At 33.3% G+C, this 22,623-nt stretch overlaps 1 protein-coding gene across 10 annotated transcripts in view; it reads left to right on the plus strand.

Moving 5' to 3' along the window:
• The window catches only part of LOC125681216 (DENN domain-containing protein 3-like), a 68,896-nt gene extending 52,088 nt beyond the window's left edge, over nt 1–16,808 (plus strand). For 4 of the 10 annotated variants that reach the window (XM_056156564.1, XM_056156562.1, XM_056156565.1 and 1 more), the window contains 9 exons: nt 1,803–1,999; nt 2,246–2,364; nt 2,560–2,577; nt 2,863–2,898; nt 5,278–5,423; nt 8,547–8,686; nt 9,147–9,292; nt 9,635–9,757; nt 12,897–16,808. In XM_056156564.1, the coding sequence (XP_056012539.1) occupies nt 1,803–1,999; nt 2,246–2,364; nt 2,560–2,577; nt 2,863–2,898; nt 5,278–5,423; nt 8,547–8,686; nt 9,147–9,292; nt 9,635–9,757; nt 12,897–13,112 (1,141 nt within the window). In that variant the 3' untranslated portion in view covers nt 13,113–16,808. Of the gene's footprint in view, nt 1–1,802; nt 2,000–2,245; nt 2,365–2,559; nt 2,624–2,862; nt 2,899–5,277; nt 5,424–8,546; nt 8,687–9,146; nt 9,293–9,634; nt 9,758–12,896 lie in introns of those variants that run through there. The other 6 variants (XM_056156566.1, XM_056156567.1, XM_056156568.1 and 3 more) reach the window with 4 other exon arrangements.
• Nucleotides 16,809–22,623: the final 5,815 nt, after the last annotated feature.

The raw sequence follows: 22,623 nt of genomic DNA on the forward strand, positions 1-22,623 counted from the left end.
TACATTTGGTATTGTATTCATAGAGAAGTAATGGAAAATATCACAATAACTAGAGGCCTATTTCAAATGGACTGTCCAAGTTAACCTGTTTATAAACTTCGACTTAGAATAGCCCCAGAGCAATTTTTGCGCTAATGCCAGAAAATCTTTTTTCACCCCATTCCTGAATTCACATGGGTTTATCTTGTTTCTTTAGAGTTCCATCAAAAAATAGCTGGTATTCATTACATATCAGGGATCTGATTTAATCCATCACAACCCAGCTGTACAGCAGTTGTAATGTGTTGAAACGTAGTATGTAACGAATTGTGTTTTGTTTTGTGTATTGTTTAGTTCTCTCGAATTGTGTATTGTTTTAGTTGTCTCGAATTGTGTATTGTTTAGTGATCTTGAATTGTGTATTGTTTAGTGTGGTCTTGAATTGTGTATTGTTTTAGGGTCTCGAATTTTGTATTGTTTATTGATCTCGAATTGTGTATTGTTTTAGTGGTCTCGAATTGTGTATTGTTTTAGTGGTCTCGAATTGTGTATTGTTTTAGTGGTCTCGAATTGTGTATTGTATTAATGGTCTGATATTGTTTATTGTTTTAGTGGTCTCGAATTGTGTATTGTATTAATGGTCTCGAATTGTGTATTGTTTTAGTGGTCTCGAATTGTGTATTGTATAGTGTGGTCTCAAATTGTGTATTGTTTAGTTGTCTCAAATTGTGTATTGTTTTAGTGGTCTGGAATTGTGTATTGTTTTAGTGGTCTCAAATTGTGTATTGTATTAATGGTTTCGAATTGTGTATTGTTTTAGTAGTCTCGAATTGTGTATTGTTTAGTGTGGTCTCGAATTGTGTATTGTTTAATTGTCTCAAATTGTGTATTGTTTTAGTGGTTTCGAATTGTGTATTGTTTTAGTGGTCTCAAATTGTGTATCGTTAGTTGTCTCGAATTGTGTATTGTTTAGTGGTCTCCAATTGTGTATTCTTTTAGTGGTCCCGAATTGTGTATTGTTTAGTGTGGTCTCGAATTGTGTATTGTTTAGTTGTCTCAAATTGTTTATTGTTTTAGTGGTCTTGAATTGTGTATTGTTTAGTTGTCTCGAATTGTGTATTGTTTTAGTGGTCTCGAATTGTGTATTGTTTAGTTGTCTCGAATTGTGTATTGTTTAGTTGTCTCGAATTGTGTATTGTTTTAGTAGTCTCGAATTGTGTATTGTTTTAGTAGTCTCGAATTGTGTATTGTCTTAGTAGTCTCGAATTGTGTATTGTTTAGTGTGGTCTTGAATTGTGCATTGTTTAGTTGTCTCGAATTGTGTATTGTTTTAGTAGTCTCGAATTGTGTATTGTTTAGTTTGGTCTCGAATTGTGTATTGTATAGTTGTCTCAAATTGTGTATTGTTTTAGTGGTCTCGAATTGTGTATTGTTTTAGTGGTTTCGAATTGTGTATTGTTTTAGTGGTCTCGAATGGTGTATTGTTTTAGTGGTCTCGAATTGTGTATTGTTTAGTTGTCTCGAATTGTGTATTGTTTTAGTGGTCTGGAATTGTGTATTGTTTTAGTGGTCTCGAATTGTGTATTGTTTAGTTGTCTCGAATTGTGTATTGCTTTAGTGGTCTGGAATTGTGTATTGTTTTAGTGGTCTGGAATTGTGTATTGTTTAGTGGTCTCGAATTGTGTATTGTTTTAGTGGTCTCGAATTGTGTATTGTTTTAGTGGTCTCGAATTGTGTATTGTTTAGTAGTCTCGATTGGTGTATTGTTTTAGTGGTCTCGAATTGTCTGTTGTTTTAGTGGTCTCGAATTGTGTATTGTTTAGTGGTCTCGATGAGGAAACAGCTCACCATGGCAACAGAGAGGAGGCAGCCAGGCAGCTGTGTTTCTACAAGAAATACCGGGAGGAGGGTCACCACAATGTTCCCACGGAAACCAAGGAAGTCCTACAGAATCGCATCGACCCAAATTACGGGGAACGTGAGCGGAAGACAGTTCATGCCCTGCTGTATACGCCGGGAGGTGAGGTTACATTGTACTTTCATTTCTGTTGGAATTCCCAGCTTATAAAATAGACATACTATATTTATCTGTATTCATATGCACATCGTTTATAACTGCAACTTGTTTGTGAGGGAATAGCTATCATTACAATTTGTAAAGATAAAGGAAAAAACAATAGAAATGTAAATGTATTGATATAACTGGTAAATGGTGTTTTAAATAATTTGGTGAATACATACAATAGACATTTTGTTCTGATTTCAGTACCTGAGCACTCTATATCCCCCCGCTTGTGGGTGGGGCTGGGTGACGGGAAGATTAAAGTATACAATGCTTCTCACTGGCTCCTGGAGTCCGAGTTTGTCCAGACCAAACAGAGTGTGGTGAGTTGACTCCCCTGCTCAGTCTCGTTTTGAAACACATGCCACACACACATAAAGCCTATTTCTCGGTGATTGTAGTCAAACTAAACTTCAATTGAACTATTTGGTAGTATCAAGTTTAACATGCATCTACTAGTAAGTTTCATTCTGTATTTTTAAATATTAGACCTTTGATTAGACCTTTGATGATTGTAGATCTATGATAAAGTATGTGTAAGTGACCCATGCTTCATATCGAGGGCCAGTTGAATTAGTTCAGGTTAAAGTTCACAAATAGTTTGCTTCCTTTGAGCCTTTAGAAGCTAGTGTTATTGACAAAGAACATTTCTATACTTTTTTTTTTTCTTTTATTTCAAAATATTTTACATGCTTTTTCACTCGGGCTTTGTATTAACGCAGTGCATTTGTACATCCTATTTTTATAGTTGCATCAAATTCCTGTTTGAATCTTGGGACAACAAAGTATTGTTATCAAATCATTTTCACCCAAAATTTCAGCAATCCAGCAGAAAAAAGTTAGAGACCCATGGCTGTGTAAGTTTGGAATGGCAGATGTATGTCGTGTTTACTTTTAAAGCTTCTTTCATTTGTAAACATTTAGTATTATGCAGAATGAACATGTGGGCATGATGACACAGGGTTTTATCTTCAAGACCTCTACTAATTTCCCCCCGACTAACTTTAGAAATCAGTGATGGTACTGACTTTGTTAGGAGTACATTGCTGTTTTCTCTCTTATTAATTTATGTGTATCTACCAACAGCTTGATGATGAAGTGATTTGAAGGAATGTAATTAACCATTTTGAAATTATTACGGTCAACATACATTATAACAAGCTGTACTTATTACCCATAAGTCAGCGGTCACATAAAATCTGCTTAATTTTTTTGTTTGATGTCATAATCTTTTTTTTTTTTGTTTAGCTCAGTTTTTCAGCAATTATTTAAACATCATAACAAATCGAGGATTTCAGAGAGAAACAATTGTGGGTTACTGAGTGATCATCTATAGTTTCTGTACAATGTAAATACATAAACTGACAACATTTAGTCATTAAGGATAGACCTGCTTCCCCTGTACTCCAGCATGCTAGAGGTTCACGGCGAGATACTTTTGACTTGGTGCCGCGGAGGTATATAAGGAGCGTAGGGACATTTACCGAGGCTCTTACTTGTAGGAGTACCTCCCCTGCAACCTTGAAACTTGTAGTGTGCTTTTTACTTTACTCTTTAACATAGTTGTCAAGTTTGAGTTGAGAATCTTCTCCACCACTGACCTTTGAACTTCTATCTTTAGCTGTAGAAAGTAGTGTTCAGCTTTACTGTTTGACATAAAGTTTTCAAACAATCATTCATGCCTCATATCATGACCTTGACCTTTGACATTCAGTTAGAAATAGAAAGTTGTAAACTTAACCAATAAGTCAGTTTCTGTTCATAAGATTGCATTTTCAAATTTAGTCAACAGAATGACATCATTCAACATTGAGACCTACTGAATGTGTAAATTTTCATAACCTTAACCTCTACTATTTCATATCCTCAATAAATAGAATTCAGATTTTTACATTTAGCATACATATAGTATCTGTTTAACCATATAACACACATATTACAAACTTACTTCTTAGGTAGACTTCACTGAGACCTTCTGAATGTGTCCCCTCAGGTTACCCTCTGATTGACCTTTGACATTTTGACACCCTTGACCTTTAGATGTAGAGATTAGGTTTGATGATTAGTGAGCCTCTGTTTGACTACTTGACATAGCATGTTTAAAGTTTGTCCATGACAGAAATCAATGAAGACTGCTTAATGTGACATTCAGATGACCTTGACCTTGGACACACATATGGATAATGTTGTACTTATCAAACTGCTGTTACCTTCCTCTGCAGTTTTTCTGACATTGACTGTTGTTGATAGTACATCAGTGTTTCTGACATCAATGTTGTTGATAGTACATTTGTATTTCTGACATTGACTAATATTGATAGAACATCAGGGTTTTTTCTGACATTGACTGTTTTTGATAGTACATCGTAGAGTGAGAGGTAATGGATGACAAACTTGATTTTGATAAAATCCAGTATCCACATAGAATTTCTCGCCAGCATGTAAGTGTAAGCTATCATTTTGATCTAGAGTCAAAGGTCGTTGTAGCAGTAGAGTTAGCATGAATTGAATGCATTTTGGTCTTTTACTAGTTCAATTATGTGTGTGAGTGTCTTGAAAGATCGAGAGGAGAGATAGAGGGAGGGAAAGAGAGAAAGAGGGAGGGAGGGAGAGAGAGAGAGAAGAAAGAGGGAGGAGAGAGAGATATTACACTGGGGAGGTGTGTATCATCAGAGTAGATTTGCATGTGCATTATGATACTGTGCTTGAATCTTAATTCTCGTTAATCCTCATTGAATTTTTTTACACTAACTACTGGTGCATGTCTTTTTTTCTGTAATGAAATCAAATAGTGAAAAGTCAACACTTCATGTACGATTTTAATTGTTAACTGTTTCACAACTTGTCAATGCAAGCAAGTTTTAACTTGCTTATATATAATTCACTCACTTTAATATCTTTCGTTGCTTGACTCAGAGTTTTTCAGATGATGATCAGAAACTTCTTGTCACTCCTCCAGTCAGTCTAGATTTGATATGTATCATTCATTGGGAAATAGCAGTAGGGTTTGATGCTAAATACAGTAAAACATGGTTATAGAGAACACACTTATAACAAATTCACACTTACAGTAAAACGATTTTCATTCCCTGTAGTTTTAAAGAGTATTATAAACTTATTGGATTTAACAAATTATATTTATAATGAATCAAAATTGTTCGTCCTCAGCACTTTGCTATAAGCGTGATTTACTGTATTTATGAGCAGTCTTACGACATTTTGACTTCGCTTTGTAGACGTGCCTGGTGGCGGTGGACAAAAAGCATGTGTGGGCGGGGTCATACGGCATTTTTATCATCGATATTGAGACGATCCGCAGCAACAAAACGCTGATGGACCACCAAGAAATCGTCATGGATATTGTTTCCATAGACAGTGGGAGGTACTCGCAACAGCAATCTCCTGATTCAATGGTCTTTCAGAAATAAATTTCATTTTTGAAATATGTGAGGTTATTAACTGTGACACATCACACCGGCATACTTCATGAAGCATGTTAGCACCTCATGACAAATATGCCAGCTTGAAGCATTGCTGTTCATACCCTCATGTATTTTTTAAACTGAAATTTATTTTTATGCCCCCGAGATCGAGGATCTGGGGGCATATTGTTTTTGTCCTGTCTGTCATTCCATCATTCTGTCTGAAACTTTAACCTTGCTAATAACTTTTGAACAGTAAGTACTAGAGCTTTGATATATCACATGAGTATTCCTTGTGACAAGACCTTTCCGTAGGTACAAAACCTTTTGACCTTGGCATTTGACCTACTTTTAAAAAAAATTGACATTGGTCATAACTTCTAAATGGTAAACATTAGAGCTTTCATATTACGCATGAGCATTTCTTGTGACAAGATCTTTCTACTGGTACCAAGATATTTGTCCTTGTGACCTTGGCCATCTTTGGAATTGGCCATTATCGGGGGCATTTGTGTTTCACAAACACATCTTGTTTATATTTACATTGTACTTTCATTTCTGTCAGAATTCCCAGCCGTTAAAACAGATGCACTATATTTGCACATTGTTTAGAACTGTGGTGCATTCATGCAAAAATGGCTATCATTTCAAAATGTAAAGATCTTGAAGGCAAAAAAAAGAAATGTAAATGGAGGAGAGACTGTGTTTGTGTCATTTGTTGCTAATGGTGAACACATTTTTTATGGGAATCTTTCATATGTAATATGTAAATATTCAACTCAGGAAGATATACTACAGTGGAACCCCGTTATTACGTTTTCCATTTTGTCACGATAAAATAACATAATACCGGGGTCAACATAATAAACGTTGCCAGTGAAATCCGTTAAAAATATCATTTGGAAACTGTATATCTTCCGTTGATCTCTGTGAAAGTGTGTGTGTGAACATATCTCTACTGTTTCTTTGTTTTAAAGACTATGACACTTGATTTATTTACATCTTATCTTTAATGTCCGTAATTTTTCATGTTCTCATCCCTTTTCTTTATTTCTTGTGTAGAATAAATAAGGATGCTTTGATAAACATTGCAGATTTGCTTTTGTTTCCGCCATTTTGTTCAACTTTAACATAATGTGTTCATATAAATTTTTCTCAGTAACTCCTTCCGGTTTGTATTCAACATTCGTACATAAAACAAAAAATAACAAAACATAATTTTTATTAAGTTAATCTCTAATACACGATACAAAACACAATTTAAAAAATCCCACCAAAAAACAACAACAATACGACAACACAAAACGCACGCAATATCCAACACTGGCACACTTTTTTCATCAACAATAAACACGGAGAACAAACGCAATCCACTTTTTAAAAAATAATATTGCACTGATGTTAAGATCACATTTATAACACTAAATGATGGCACTAAAATCACGTGCACATTAAAAAAAGATATCAAGGGATTTTAAAATGTTCACTGAGCTAAATGCCTTGCACAAATCGGCCGATAACACTGGGCAGTTTGATCGGTGTATTTATGGATGAAATTTAACAACACCCAAAGTATTATGTCAAAATAACTGACAATTGTTTTATTAAATTGAACACTGCCTTTTCTCACCTAACTATGTCCAAGCCATTACCCAAGTTGTTTTAACTGTGCTACGATAAATTTTGTCCTGCATGTTTGATTCTAAAGCTGTCCGTAAATAGAGTTTTCATATCGTAAGCAATCTCACGATGCTAAACACAAATTTTATTGAGTACAATTTCTAAATAAACATTAATTTAATTGTTTATCACTGGCTTCGATACGGGGTATTCACCTGTATTGATGGTCAAGGTGTGAATGGTTGATTATCTTGAGAATCACTATTGAATAATTAGAGGTTTAATACGTTTTTGTCAAAATTTTTACAACGTAATACCGAGTCCCAGCATCTTGGGACAACGTAATAACGAGGTCTATTTTATATAGGTTTGTTAAGAAATGGTTTTGTGCTTTGAAATTCCAACGTAATATGCAGACTAAGGTAATAAAGGGGGAACGTTATAACGGGGTTCCACTGTACATGAAATGGAATTCACAGGAAAAATCAAAGCAAGCTTATGTAATCTTCCTTGACTGTAGTCTAATTTTTTTCTGCTGAAAATCAGGAGGAAAATTTTGAACAATAAAACAGAAATGTTAACTCAGTCACAAAGCATACCTGTGTCAGATCCAATTGCCAGTTAAGAAATCAATTTCATTTTTAAAAATACATAAGGCCATGGACTATGATGCTTCATGCCAGCATACTTCATGAAGCTTGTTAGCGCTTCATGAAAAGTATGCTGGCGTGAAGTATTGTAATTGATACCATCATGTATTTTTCAAAAATGAAATCTATATAGTACTTACATTTTACTTTCATTCCAGTTGGAATTCCTAGCTGTTAAAATAGTTGCAACATATTTATCAAGAGATGAGGAAATGGCCATCATTTGAATTAGTAAAGAAAACATTAGAAATGTGAACACTATACAATATCTATTCAGTGCTTCCTCGATATACATGTATTGCCAACTTTTGTTCAAGACCAATTTGGGCAATAAAGCAGGGGTGGCAAAAAATGAATTCACCATTACTGACCATTCACTAAGCAGTCAAAAGAAATTCAGTTCTGTAAATTTATTCGGGCTCCATTCTGTATATACATTTAGATAATATGGAGTTTAATTCAACAATTATTTGTAATTAACCCTACCACCTGCATACCTGGTCCAGCCTGTCACACTTCACTGCACTGCTTTCAATGTACAGGTGTGATTATGGATGGGTGTTAGGTAATTGGCATTATTATCTAGGGTAAACCCTATAAAATTTTATCAATTGTTTGTGAAAATCAGTGGCATATGGCATTATGCAGGGTTGGCATTATAACAGGGGTGTTAACATGGGGAGAAATCTGTTCTTTAGGATTTTCAGGCAATAAGCGGGGATGGTATTATAACATGAGTCAATATATTGAGGGAGCACTGTATATTATTTATTTGAATATTAACATGTACACTGCATGTATTGTTTCCTGTAGGTATGCTTTTACTGCCAGTATAAATGGCATTATCATGAAGTGGGACGTTCAGAAATTAACACAGGCCCAGCCTGCAATCAGACTGGAAGATGTCCGAGATCTACGCAGCATCAAATACTATCAGGGACACATTTGGTGTGGTAAATGACCTCAATATTTTATCATCTGGGTTGGGGTTTTTTCTTGTGCTCATGTAAGAGAAAATTATTTTTTATTGTATTGACTGAGACACAATATATACATTGTAATTCACTGTTTTGAGAGTCCTAAAAATTTGAACTTTGCTTATTCTTGTTTGAAAACTTGTAAGAAGTAGACTATCCTTCTTTGGTTTCTGTAGGGACAAAATTAAAACTTGTTTATTTATGTTTGGAAACTTTTGTTTATTTATGTTTGGAAATTTTTGTTTATTTATGTTTGCCTTTTTTGGAAACGTTTGTTTATTTATGTTTGGAAACGTTTGTTTATTTATGTTTGGAAATTTTTGTCTATTTATGTTTGCCTTTTTTGGAAACGTTTGTTTATTTATGTTTGGAAACGTTTGTTTATTTATGTTTGGAAACTTTTAAGAAGTACTCCATCAATCTTTGGATTCTGTAGGAACCTGGCAGAGAATCATTAAGGTCAATGACAGTGGACAGATTTTACAGCAGCTAGAGTTTACATTGGTGGATCCAAAGTATCGGCCGGTGGAGATGGACTGCTTTCTTATCCTGGAGGCAGAATATGCAGATGAAAAAGATGAGGTAAGTTTGGATTTTTATTATGTTGCAAGCACATTTTTTTTTTGGTCAATTTATGTAAATTCAGTATTAGGTACTCAGGTATCAACGAAAAAGTAAAGATAACAAACAGTGACCAATCTCATAAATCCTATAAAGATCTATATACATAATAAAAGAGTAGAGCCAAGGCGGACTCCTGGACACACCAGAGGTGGGATTGCTTCAAATTTTATATTTATTTCATTTATAATGCATTTACATGTATTACTTTGCATTTATTTCAAGATTAGTCAGCATATTAAAACACCTGAAGTTGTGGGCAGTTTGTGAAACAACACTTTGATTGATCGTTTTTTTTACCAGATTTGGGCAGGTTGTAGGAGAGAAGGAGAGATTTTGATTTGGGAGGTTGATAGTAAAGAGCCCTCACGAAGAATCAGTATAAATTGTCGAGGGATCAGCGACATGGTCATTCAGGACAGGAGGGTGAGTTATGTGTGTGTTGTCGAATGTCACTTCATGGAATATTTGGGGCATATTCAAAAAGTTTTGCTGTTGAAAATTTTGGAATCATCTCATATTTAAGCAAAACTGTGGGAGAGATTTGAAAGGAGGTAAACTTTTGTTTCACAGAAAATTTATTATTTCCATCTAAAACTCGCTCAACTGAGCAAGTGCAATGAGTTCTAAAGATTAGGACTGAGAAAATTTGAGTTATATTTTATTCTATCGAAAGAAATTTTTTACATGAAAAAATATCCCATAATCCTAACGGCCATCTTCTTTCTAACTTGCAAAGTCACATTTTCTTGACTTGAGATTGTAAATTTGTCTGGATTACCTTAATTTTATCACAGATATATATATGCCCTACACAATAGAAAGGTGAAGATAATGAACAGTGATCAATCTCTTAACTCCTATAAAGAAAACAAAATTAAGAGTATAGGACAAACACGGACTCTTGAATATACAAGAGGTGGGATCAGGTGCCTCGAAGGAGTAAGCATCCCCTGTCTACCGGTTACACCCACCATGAGCCCTATACCTTGATTGGGTAAATGGAGTAATCCATAACAATGCAATGTGTCATATTGAATTGAAATGAATAGGCCTATAAATGCATAACGAAATATGATATCTATCAAATCCAGAGCAGGACGACAGATCTGACATCACAGTCTTTGTTATGATATCATAATATAAATGATGAAGTGGTAGATCTAATTTTGAAAGAGATTGTTTTGTGTAAACACACAAACTTCTGGGTTTTTGTTGTTTTGTTTTTTTGTTTTTGGGTTGTGTTTTTTCGTTTCTGATATTAGCAATCGCTCACATCGAGTTTCCATATTCAAATCCTTGGTTTGCCTGCATGGTCACCACGACAGATTTTTATATCATATTGTACAAAATAATAAATCTGTGACTAATTTTGGTTCAGGTTTAATCAGAATAACTTTTTTTTTGTCAAAATGGCTAAAAGAGATTAAAAAAAGTTTCAAAACTTTGGAAAAATTGAAATAATCAGCTTGTTCCCCTGAATATCAGTTTATCAGGTTGTAAGTATAAAACCTTGCTAATTTCAAGATATGCATGAAAATAATCATTACCCATACTAGTGGTTGATATCATGTGACATCCACGGATCAAAAAAATTCATTTATACTGTCTTATTCCAGTATCATTGGAAGTTGATGCCCCCATCATATACTGTATAGCAGGTTAATATCGCGGTCGGAAAAAATCGTGATTTTTTTTAATTTAACGACAAATCACGGTTGGTTTAATTCATGGAAAAACAAATCTTTAAAATATCCTTAACCCGATTCAATTATACATATAAAAGATTAATTCACTGAATGTTAAATTTGTGGTTTGTTTCAGCAAATATAGCAAAAATTAACTCCGCGAGTTAATTTCCTGCTATACAGTACCTGATAAGATATTGTAGATTGACAAGTTTTTAATCTCATCATATATTCAAATCTTAGAACAGAGTTATTTATAGGAAAAAAGAAAAATAGCCAAAAAACAATTTCTTTGAATAATTTTTCATATTATTACATGTACTACAGAGAATTGAAACTCTTGGAAAAAATTTTATGTTTCAATGGCACAAAGTGTAAAAGTAGAGCTTAAGTAGATACTGAATGGGGTAACTGTAGGGATAAGATTGTGTTTTTTCACTGAACAACATATTTCTATGAATTGCAATTACTCTGCTAGTATACTCCCCATGATGTCCAAAGCTATTGCTATTCATAATGTCATGTTCACGGAAAACTTTATGTATTGTTTCTTAAATATACAATAATTTCTGTCCATGTAACAATTACATAATGTCATTAAAGTTATAGATAAGATAAGTTTAATCCAATTTTGGGCCCAGAGGGCATAACAGCAAGACAGTTTATAAAGAAGGAAATTTCAAAAGAGAAAGAAAGTTTACAACATTAACTACAGGTTACATACTTTGTAAAGGTATGTTTCTGTGAAAATATTTTTAGCCGAGTTGCAACGAAGTTGAACTCGGCTATTGGTTTGGTGATGCAGGCGGGCGGTTGGGCGTCAACAATTGGTTTCCGGATGATGACTCGAAAAGTTTACAATCAAATCAAATGAAACTTTGATATATTGTTGGGTACCAGGTAAGGAAGACCCCTATTAATTTTGGAGAAAAATCGTCAAAGGTCAAGGTCACAGTGACCGAAAATAGAATGAAAATTTCAGAAAAATTTGGTTTCTGGATGATAACTCAGAAAGTTTAAATCCGAATCAAATGAAACTTTGATTTATTGTTGGTTACCAGGTAAGGAAGACCCCTATTGATTTTGGAGAAAATAGTTCACAGGTCAAGTTCACAGTGACCGAAAATAGATTTAAAATTTTTTAAAAATTTGATTTCAGGAGGATAACTCGAAAAATTTTAATTTGAATCAAATGAAACTTAGACATATTGTTGGATACCAGCAAAGCAAGGCCCCTATTGATTTTGGAGGGAAAAGGTCAAAGGTCAAGGTCACAGTGACTGAAAATAGATTGAAAACTTAAGACAAATATGGTTTCTGGACAGTAACTCAAAAAGTTTAAAACTGAAATTAGTTCTTCACAATTATAAATATGCCACATCATTCCTGACTTTACAATGTATCACATGCAACTCGGCTCATGCACCCCTGGGTGCATATATTGATTTTTAAGATCATATTTTAAAGCAGTTATAAGTCTGTAGAGATGGTTTTATCAAAAATCAATGTTTGAAGTAAATTGCTTGATTCTAAATGTATTGCTTTAAAAATAAACAATTTTTTTCCAAAAATAATAAAAATAAAAACTAAATTTATGTTTTTATAAGTAAAATGAATATGTGTATGGAGTGTGATTTATTCTCATGATTTCTCATGTAAGTCCAGACCAGTGTGGGGGGGGGGTATAGAGTTGTATAGGGAGGGGTAATATATTTCTACTTTTGAACATCGCAGAAAATTTACAAGTCCCTTACCTTCTTTAGGAATTTTATATTTATAATCATAATAGTCATTACAGCCAAACTTATATCAACCCATGCATTCATTTTTTGTTTGTATCCTTAAGTAATAATTTTATTGAGGTAATACTCTTGCAGGTTTGGGCTGGATCAAAAGATGGCCAGATCTATATCATAAATTCCGAAACAAAGAAACCTTTCCGGACTCTCCAGGCACATGATGACGCTGTCCGATCTCTCTGTAATGCGGAGAATCGCTACATCCTCAGTGGTTCAGGGAGTAGTGATGGAAAGATTGCTATATGGACCCCAAATGATACACGAACAGAGTCTGGGACTTATCTAGGAATTTGAAATATCCCACGAAACAATTTCTTCAGATTATATGCATTAAGTGTATTGGATAATTGTCAGTAAATCAGTATGGTCTGAATAATTTAATAAGAGTGGAATAAATTCAGAATTGAATATTTGCAGTGAAGAATTTGAACATCGCATACTTGAATTCTTTCACCTAGTTGCATCTTTTATGTAAATGTACTGACCAATAGGAAAGCTAACATATAAATGTACTGACCAATAGGAACAGAACATATAAATGTACTGACCAATAGGAAACAGAACATATAAATGTACTGACCAATAGGAAACAGAACATATAATTGTACTGACCAATAGGAAACAGAACATATAAATGTGCTGACCAATAGAAACAGAACGTATAACTGTACTGACCAATAAGGAAACAGAATTTATAAATGTGCTGACCAATAAGAAAACAGAACATGAAGAAGTTACCCATTGGTTGTAACTTATGAATAATTGAAATTTTTGTGGACTTCATTTTTTCCATGTTCATGTATAAACCAACGAATAGTTCTTATTGTTATATATAGACTATGCAATGTACAGTCATGGTAGTGATATTGAGATGGTCTTTTGAATATTTCTTCAATTTTGAAGCATATTTAGAAAAGATTGACCAAAATAACATCCTGGATAGATTGTTACAAGTATTGCACTAATGAAAAAAAAAAAGGTTTCATTCACCCATTTATTTGCACTAGTTGATAAAAAAAAATATTATACTCTGACACTTTAGTATATTAATTCATGAATGTTAATTATTTAAATCATTTTGTAGTGTACTAGTTTATCATATTAGTATATTAATTTATGTATGTTAATTATTTAAATCATTTTGTGGTGTTCTAGTTTATCAGATTTAATCCACAAAGAAAGAGATACCTATTTTCATATTCTTGTAGCATCCATTTTTATAATTTAACAAATGTATGTGGAAATTTTCAGACTTGTTTCATCTACCTTATGTTCAGCGATTTTTCCATTGAAAAACAGGGTATATATATTTAGCAAGAGCTAATTTTAGGGACTTTAGAATTCCAGGAAAGGTAACTATTATCTACGATATAGAATACATTGTTAGTGATATTCAATTTTTGCGACCTCATCACTCTCGCTAATAATGCCAAAATTAAATCCTCACTAAAAAGTCTGCTTATACAGTATTTGCTAAATGAAGTAATTCAGTATGGGGTTTTTTTATTTGAAAATGTATATTTCATTCATTATTTGGATAATTTCTAGAGGCAGTAGTATTTTGCTATTTCTAGTCCGTACTATTTTTTTTTATATACTACCTCAAACAAAAAGTAGAAAATTATGTCACATGATGTCCTGTACGTAGACGATAGATGTTGGATAGCTGCCCTGTATGGGCCTTACAAGTAACAGTTCCCCTCTCTGGGGACCTTTCACAACATGGCTCTGGGAAAAAGATATAAGTCACAATCTGATCATCACAGTGATGGTCAATTTCACCGCAAGCTGTAATACTAGGAACATTAATGGGAACATCTCATCTATTATCTATATGAATATTTAATGTGCCACATTTAAACATTTGATAATGCTAAATACTCATGCATATTCATATCAAATTGATAAGCAATAACCACATCTACAAAAATGAGAAACTAGATAACTGCAATTATATAAGAAAGTCTGATTTTTATTGTCTTTTAAAAAGTTTGACTTTTCTTGTATATAACAAGAGCATTCATCACCAAGCAGACTTGATTTGGTAAGTTACTAAGCTTGCTAGAGAAGGAGTGTTATATCATACATATTAAATAAATGTGTTATATATCATATATTGAATAAATGTGTTATATATCATATAATTATATTGAATAAATGTGTTATATATCATATAATTACATTGAAGAAATGTGTTATAGAAACATGTTATATATTTAGGAAATGTTTAATATTCATGTATTGAAGAAATACATATATTCATATATTGAAGTTTTTGTTTATAAGACGTATCTTTCATCAAAGGTAAAATCATTCCATATTTCACTTGTTGTTACAGTAAACATTGTGCTTTTTAAGGCTTTGACTTTTCTTGCAAGATTTTCGTGTTATCATATATTTTATTAACATTTATGTGCATCTTATCAGAATATGTATGAATTTTATTAAGATTTATCAATTTGATTTAGATGTACATGTATATAGATTTTACCTTGTTGTTGACTAGATTTATAGGAGAATAAAGATTGACTTTTATTTTATTTATTCTTGGGTGGAATTGTTAGAACTGTTGAGTGTTTTTAGAAGATTTAACATTTAACCTGACTACAAGGTCATATCCAAAAGAAACATAAATGTATTGTTGCATTTTATTTTCCATATTTTTTATCATTTACATTAACCTCAAATGTACAACCAAAGAAATCCAAATATGCAATGTATTACAAATTATTGGAATAGTGTCAGGTGTTCAAAATGAAATCCACGTCGCCCAATATTTCACAGACTGGGATTTTGACAAACCGCATTGTAATTTTTTTTAATTGTAGTTATAAATGTACAAGGATACAGTATATTGTAAAATGCCATTGATTCTTAGTGAAATTCTACCACAATGTATGATATCCAGAAGAACCTTATGCAGGATTTTGTGCAAGAAAAACACTACTTAATTAAGAGTCTTACTTTCATTTCATGCAAGAGAAACACTACTTAATAAGGAGTCTTACTTTCATTTCATGCAAGAGAAACACTACTTAATAAGGAGTCTTACGTTCATTTTGGGCAAGAGAAACACTACTTAATAAGGAGTCTTACTTTCATTTCATGCAAGAGAAACACTACTTAATAAGGAGTCTTACGTTCATTTTGGGCAAGAGAAACACTACTTAATAAGGAGTCTTACTTTCTTTTATGCAAGAGAAACACTACTTTATAATTAATTAAAAGGTGTGACTTTAATTTTTTGAAACACTATACGTAATTAAGAGTCTGACTTTTCTGTCATGAATATATTAGGGTACTTGCTACAAATATTGGATGTATGGGTTGATAAATAGTTTTTTGGCTTAATATGGTCGTAATTAGTACAACTATCAAATTCATGGAATGTTAGGAACTAATCATTGTGGTATATATTGCTCTCCCTATATAACTCTACAAGGTTTTCCCACTTTATTGGACATCACTGAGAAAACATGGTCAAAAATTAAATTGGACATCACTGAGAAAACATGGTCAAATATTAAATTCCATGTGTTGAAATTTATTCAATTTACTTATATACAGAAAACTAATATCAAATGTCATCAGTTTTGAAAAAGAAGAGTTTGTTTGTAGCAAGCTGTTACCACTTTTCTAGGTTGTTTACAATCACTTATTTAACCAAATTACAAAATTTGTTTATTTTTTTATTTTTGTATGTCAATATGTTTATATTGTATAATATTACATGTATATTAGGAAAATATCCTTTTAATTTTCACAAATTTGGAGGGGGGATTCTGTGGTTGCTTTTTCCTTAGTAAAAATCATGACATCACAAGTTAGATTTGTGAATGATTGTTACAGAATGATTTTTATGGACTGCAGTTTGGGATGACACAACGAAGTGATTGATTTTTATTGACATTTTCTGTATTTACACACCAATCTGTGATAACAATTGTCTATTAATATATTTGTGATTAAAAGTGTCTGAAATCAAATAAATTGTTTGTTGATCTTTGTACAGATACGGCAATGAGAAACTGGCTGTTAATTGATATCACACACACACACACACACACCTTCTCTCTGTTGTCGGCTTGTGGATTATTTATTATGCCATCAGCCGAAATACGCACAAGGGAATTTACCGTAATCAACAAATTGAGAATTTAATTATTTACCCAGAATTCAGTACTCCACGCTGTTCACCCTTACTAACGTTTTTGTTATTCAGATTTATACCACGTGGTTTTATTGACCCATTCTAAGGTTAGAGGTCAGGTCAAATTCCGCAGTGAAGAATGCAACCCGAACACTTTAGTAGGGCTGACTGTTTTTCTTGCATGGCTTTTCATGTGGTTCAGTTCTGGTTTTTTGTAACCATAATATCAAAGTTTGCCGTCAGCCATTCGAAACAAATTGTTTCAAACAATGCGATCTTTTACATTTAAAAGTGTAGTTGACAAAGGTGGTCTGGTGACTAATTATTGACTGTTCGTTAGATTGGTATTGTGTATTTGTGCATGAGATGGTGTTGTCAATTTATTCATAGGATGTACATTATTGATTTATAAATGAAATTGGCATCATCTATTTGTAAATGAAATTAATTGGTACTGTTGATTTACAAATGAGATTGACTTTGTCGATATAAACGCTGATGTGTAATATACAGTACACGACACGAGTTTTATGCGTGTTCCACGCAACGCGGTGGAACAAATTTGCCCCAAACACGGTGGACCTTTAAAATTGTCGGCACCTTTGAAGTCCTATTTTTCCGCGCGAGCTAGACATTGAAGTCCACGGAGGATCTCCGTGGATGCCACCTGTACCTCCGTCGATGCCACCGTGTACCTCCGTGTGATAAAACAAAGAAATAATTTCCGAAGTGATTCACCCAAAAAACCTTTTCGCTTGACCAGTATGCATGCCCCCACCCCATTACTTATTTAGAAATTAGCTATAAATCATTCAATTCTTGTAATTGTTGTTTAATGATACGTTGGTGTTTTCGGTACATATCCGTATGTAGACTTCCCTGCAGACGTTCACATCTTTTTATGAAACGCCCAAATTCTCGACATCCTGTATATAAACACCTGTGTTATTCCTACCACTCGTCGGTACATTGTTTCACGGCACGTGCAGCACAATTTCACCAAATAAAAGAAGGGTCATGAACAACGACAATCACATGCCAGTAATTTCAATTTGATAAATAGCAGTTCAAAGAAATGTGTACCATAAGCAATGGTTTATTTTTACGTAAAGTTTTCATTGTTACAGTAATTAGGAATACATGTATGTGATTAAGGTCAGCTATATACATGTACATGTTTACAATGGATATGAATTTCATTATGTACTCAACTGTGAAGCAATGTGAGCAAAGAATCAAATTTTCATCACTTAAACAAATAAAAATTAAAAATATCTTTACTTTTAAACAAATCTTTAGAAAACTCCGTACTTTCATTTAGAAAATAATAAAATAAAATGTGCTCTCCTACCTAGAATGCCCATACTTCACATTAATAATAACACGGTTTTTTTTGTTTTGTTTATTTTAGTTTTTTTCTTCTAACTTGATAAATACTTTATTACACGCATGTATTATTTACTAAGTGTATATATAACAGCCTTTTGTCTTTATATTTTTGTATACCATTGCATAATGGTGATGAGATCCAATAAACTGAATTGAGTACATGTAGTCTTAAACATCACAAAGTATAGAGTTTACAACGATTGAAATAAAAATGCAGACGTTTTCTCGTTTATTCAGTAACTCAATAACTTGCGCGTCTTCTGAATGAAAGTTGTAAAATAAACGTACTAGGTTTTGGTCAGTTATAACATAATACGGGGGTGAAATTCATCTAATCTCCGCTAGCAATGGGTTTTGAGTCAACTGTGCCTTCGTGGATGAATAATCTCGGCTAGCGAAGATGGAAGCGAAGATGGAAAAAAAAAAAAGCCTAGATAGTCCGCTTGCATTAACATGTATTATATATGAAGGTGAAATCGAAGAATTATCCAGTAAATCCAATGATGTTGCAGTATATATAGCATGTATTTATTTTATTTTTGACTGAGAGGGAGATATACAGCTAAGCACGTAACATCGTTTTAGAAGGAGGGGGGGGGGGGGGGGCTCATTCATTAGTCCTAACCCGGACCAGCCGAAAAATTTAACATGTAAAGAAAACAAAATGGGAAATTAAAAAAAATATCAGAATGAAAGGGGGTGGATAATTAATCAGAAAGAAATTGTACTTTCAAGAATTATACTGAACGTATTAAACTTCCCGTATCTGCATACATTCATGAATGCTTACCAATGCTCTCTCTCTCTCTCTCTCTCTCTCTCTCTCTCTCTCTCTCGCTTTCATTCTCTAATGTATCTAAAGATTTAATTAAAGATTTTAATAATCGATAGCGTATATGAATAAAATCAAATAATCGTTAAGTCATTTCTGTTTATATTGATATTAGTTGGGTTTTTTTTTCATGAACTAGTTGCATTTGACACCGAGGATTTACATCCTTAAATATTGATTACAAGCACGTAGAATCGGAGAAGGTGTACTTTGAAAACTTGAAAGTTAAGGATTTAGCCTCGTAGCTTGTAGCGACCTACCCACTGCACGATTTAAGAAATTGAAATCGGAAGGGGAAATTGAGACAGTTACACAACTTAACCGGCAACATACCCCTTCTGATACATTGAAAAATATAAGTAATGTTAGTATGGGGCTCTATAAAGTTCAATCTGCAGTTTGGTCATACTTCGTCATTCAATAACTTATTCAAAATTTTAAAAAATGTTTGTCGGGTTAGCGGTACTATGATGTATGACTATAACAATGACCTGTGTATAACTTGTATATTCCATGCAAATTCGAAGGGATTTTCGCCTCAGTAGAACAATGGGGGTCAGCTAATCCGTGTATTTGAAATCAACAGAAGTGCTTAGCTTCTTGCGGAAAGTGTAAAATATATTGGGTCGGCGCAAGATACCCGTGATCTTAGACTAGATCTGATATCGCGCCGACCCAATATATTTCACACTTTTCATGAGAAGTCAAAACCCAAACTAGCTAACCGTAATTTAGTTATACTGTGACAAATACCCTAGGAATTTGCATGGTATATACTTATTATACAAAAATCATTGCATTATCCAGACACTCCCGATGAACATTTTTTTTAATGAAAACCTCTATCAAAGTACATCGAACATAAGTCTCCGTCAAATGTAATGAACTCGGGATTTTAAAAATAAATCATTCGTTGGTTTGTATTTTTGCTTCTATTAATTACGTAATAAATTAATTCCAATTTGTTAATCATCGACAATGCTCTGATTTCTATATTGGATCAAGTTATATTTGTCAAGATGCATATTAACACAATATGATGGAAGTAATTATGTTAAACAGCGCATTTGTCAGAGAGAGAGAGAGAGAGAGAGAGAGAGAGAGAGAGAGCACATCGGTAATTATTAAATATCCCTATCACATGTTGTACATGTATGTTTTTCATTTACTGAATATACTAATTCGCATTCAAAACAGGAATTGCCTGCAAGTACGCATTATTTAAACATAGAATTAAAGAATATTTTAATGAAGAAAGAAGACTAAAAGAAAAAAATTAAAAACCAGGTTTTCTTAAAAACATAATATGTAGTGTTTGGTATCGTTGGAATTGGCTCAAAATGCTGAAAAACAATATAAGTATCAGGGGGGGAAATATTGACATTTTTTCTTTTCTTAAAATTCCACCCTTATCTTGATTATTTGGCCTGCGGCACATTTTCCCATCTCCTGCAAGGCGCCCGAGGCCAGAACAAAGCTCTTAGCAGCTGTGTGTATTCGCAAATAACACACACCGTGGAACACGGAGTATCTCCGTGGATTTTCCACCGTGGTCATTCCACGGTGGGGTGTATAAAACTCGTGTCGTGTACTGTAATATGAAATATGGTTTAAATTTTAAACTTCACAATCTATGGTAAATATAAACGAAAATAAAATCCTTCACTGTTCTGGCGTACGTGTTCAAAAGCCATGATATAACTTTCACAAAATGTGAAGGTCGTCACACAAGAAGAGATTTCTATATATCTCTGTCTCTCCTACCGTGCTTAAACATCAACTAAAAACAGCTGTACACCAGTGTCATACAATGTTGAATCACTTTTAGCAAAAGCAGCCAATTGTCATTTAAAAACTATCATTTCTTCAATGAACGAGCGATATAGTGCGTAGTCAAGAAGGTTGAAGGTGTTCTTGGACTAATTTAGAGAAGAAGTACATATACTAGTACTGTGAGTAGTTGACTTGCATGCACTCACGAATTTCAGGAGAATTATAGCATGATATAAACATTAACAACCAAAGAGTATAACGAATAATGTTTAATGAATAAACAAGAAAAAACCCGATTATCAAACAACGCAAACTAATATCCGAAGATTCATGAGATTCCAATGATACTTGGCCTTCGATATCGAGGACGTTTTATCTGTTAACAATAATCATTTTCCTTCATATGTTGATATATCCCTGTAAACTCGATATAAGAGACACCACAGAGTCCTCCACATCTGCTTCATACTTAGATATTTTATTGGAAATAAATACAAATGGCACACGAACAACTCAACTTTATGACAAACAGGATGATTTCAGCTTATCCATCGTCAACTTCCCATACTTATGAAAAGTGAAGATAACGAACAGTGATTAATCTCATAATTCCTGTCCAGCTGGACATGTTATTACTGGTGATGTTGATATAGTTGAAAATGAGGACCTCAAATCACTTATTCTAAAAGATCCTAAATACAGAGAACCTTGGTCTTTTAATTGGCGACAGAACTTCATCTCTATTATGAATTCTGTCGAAGATTATGCCAGACGATGGGCTAAATATGAAAAAGAACTTGATACATTGTCAGAATGGGTTAAAAGCATAAGAGGGATATTAAAATCCCGCATTAGACACATGAAAACAAAAGTACGTACCATCTATCCTTCTGTGTTTAGTAAACCAGAAGTGATAAAAGAATTAAATAGGTTACATGAGGAATATGTTTTGGTTCCAGCTGACAAAGCTTGTAACAACATTGTCTTTGTTTGTAAGGCTAATTATTACAACTGTTTAAACGAACTTGGCATTAATTCCACTTTTAGTAATCATACTTATACTCTAACTACCCTTTCAAAAGATGAAATTCTTCAAAACCATGATTCAGTTTTAGACACATTTAATATCCCAGTCAATGGGTCGAATGAATATGAGTTACCGTACCTATACTGGATTCCTAAACTACATACAAAAGATACATTGCTGGATCCAGTAAGTGCTCTACCAAGCCCCTATCTTTGCTCCTCAGGAAAATATGAACAGCTGTGAAGGAGAAACTTCAAACTTACTGTGCGACTACATATGCCAGAAGTGGTGTTAATCAAATGTGGATTCTAAAAAATTATAAAGAACATTTAGTAAACTTTAAATCGCAGAATTTATCCCAAATCAATAACATTAAAACCTATGACTTTTCAACACTATACACGACCATTCCTCACGATAAATTAAAGACTTTTTGACATCATAGACAGTTGCTTCTTCAACAAAAACGGAAAACGGAAATATTCATATCTAGTGATCAGTCATTCAAAAACTTACTTTGTTAAACACCACTCTGATTCCACGCACAAGTGCTCTGAAGTTGAAATAAAAAATATCTATTTTGTATTGCTTATAGGATTTATGAGATTGATCACTGTTCGTTATCTTCACCTTA

This window comes from Ostrea edulis, chromosome 2, assembly GCF_947568905.1.
Source record: "Ostrea edulis chromosome 2, xbOstEdul1.1, whole genome shotgun sequence".
Classification (NCBI taxonomy): Eukaryota; Metazoa; Mollusca; class Bivalvia; order Ostreida; family Ostreidae; genus Ostrea; species Ostrea edulis.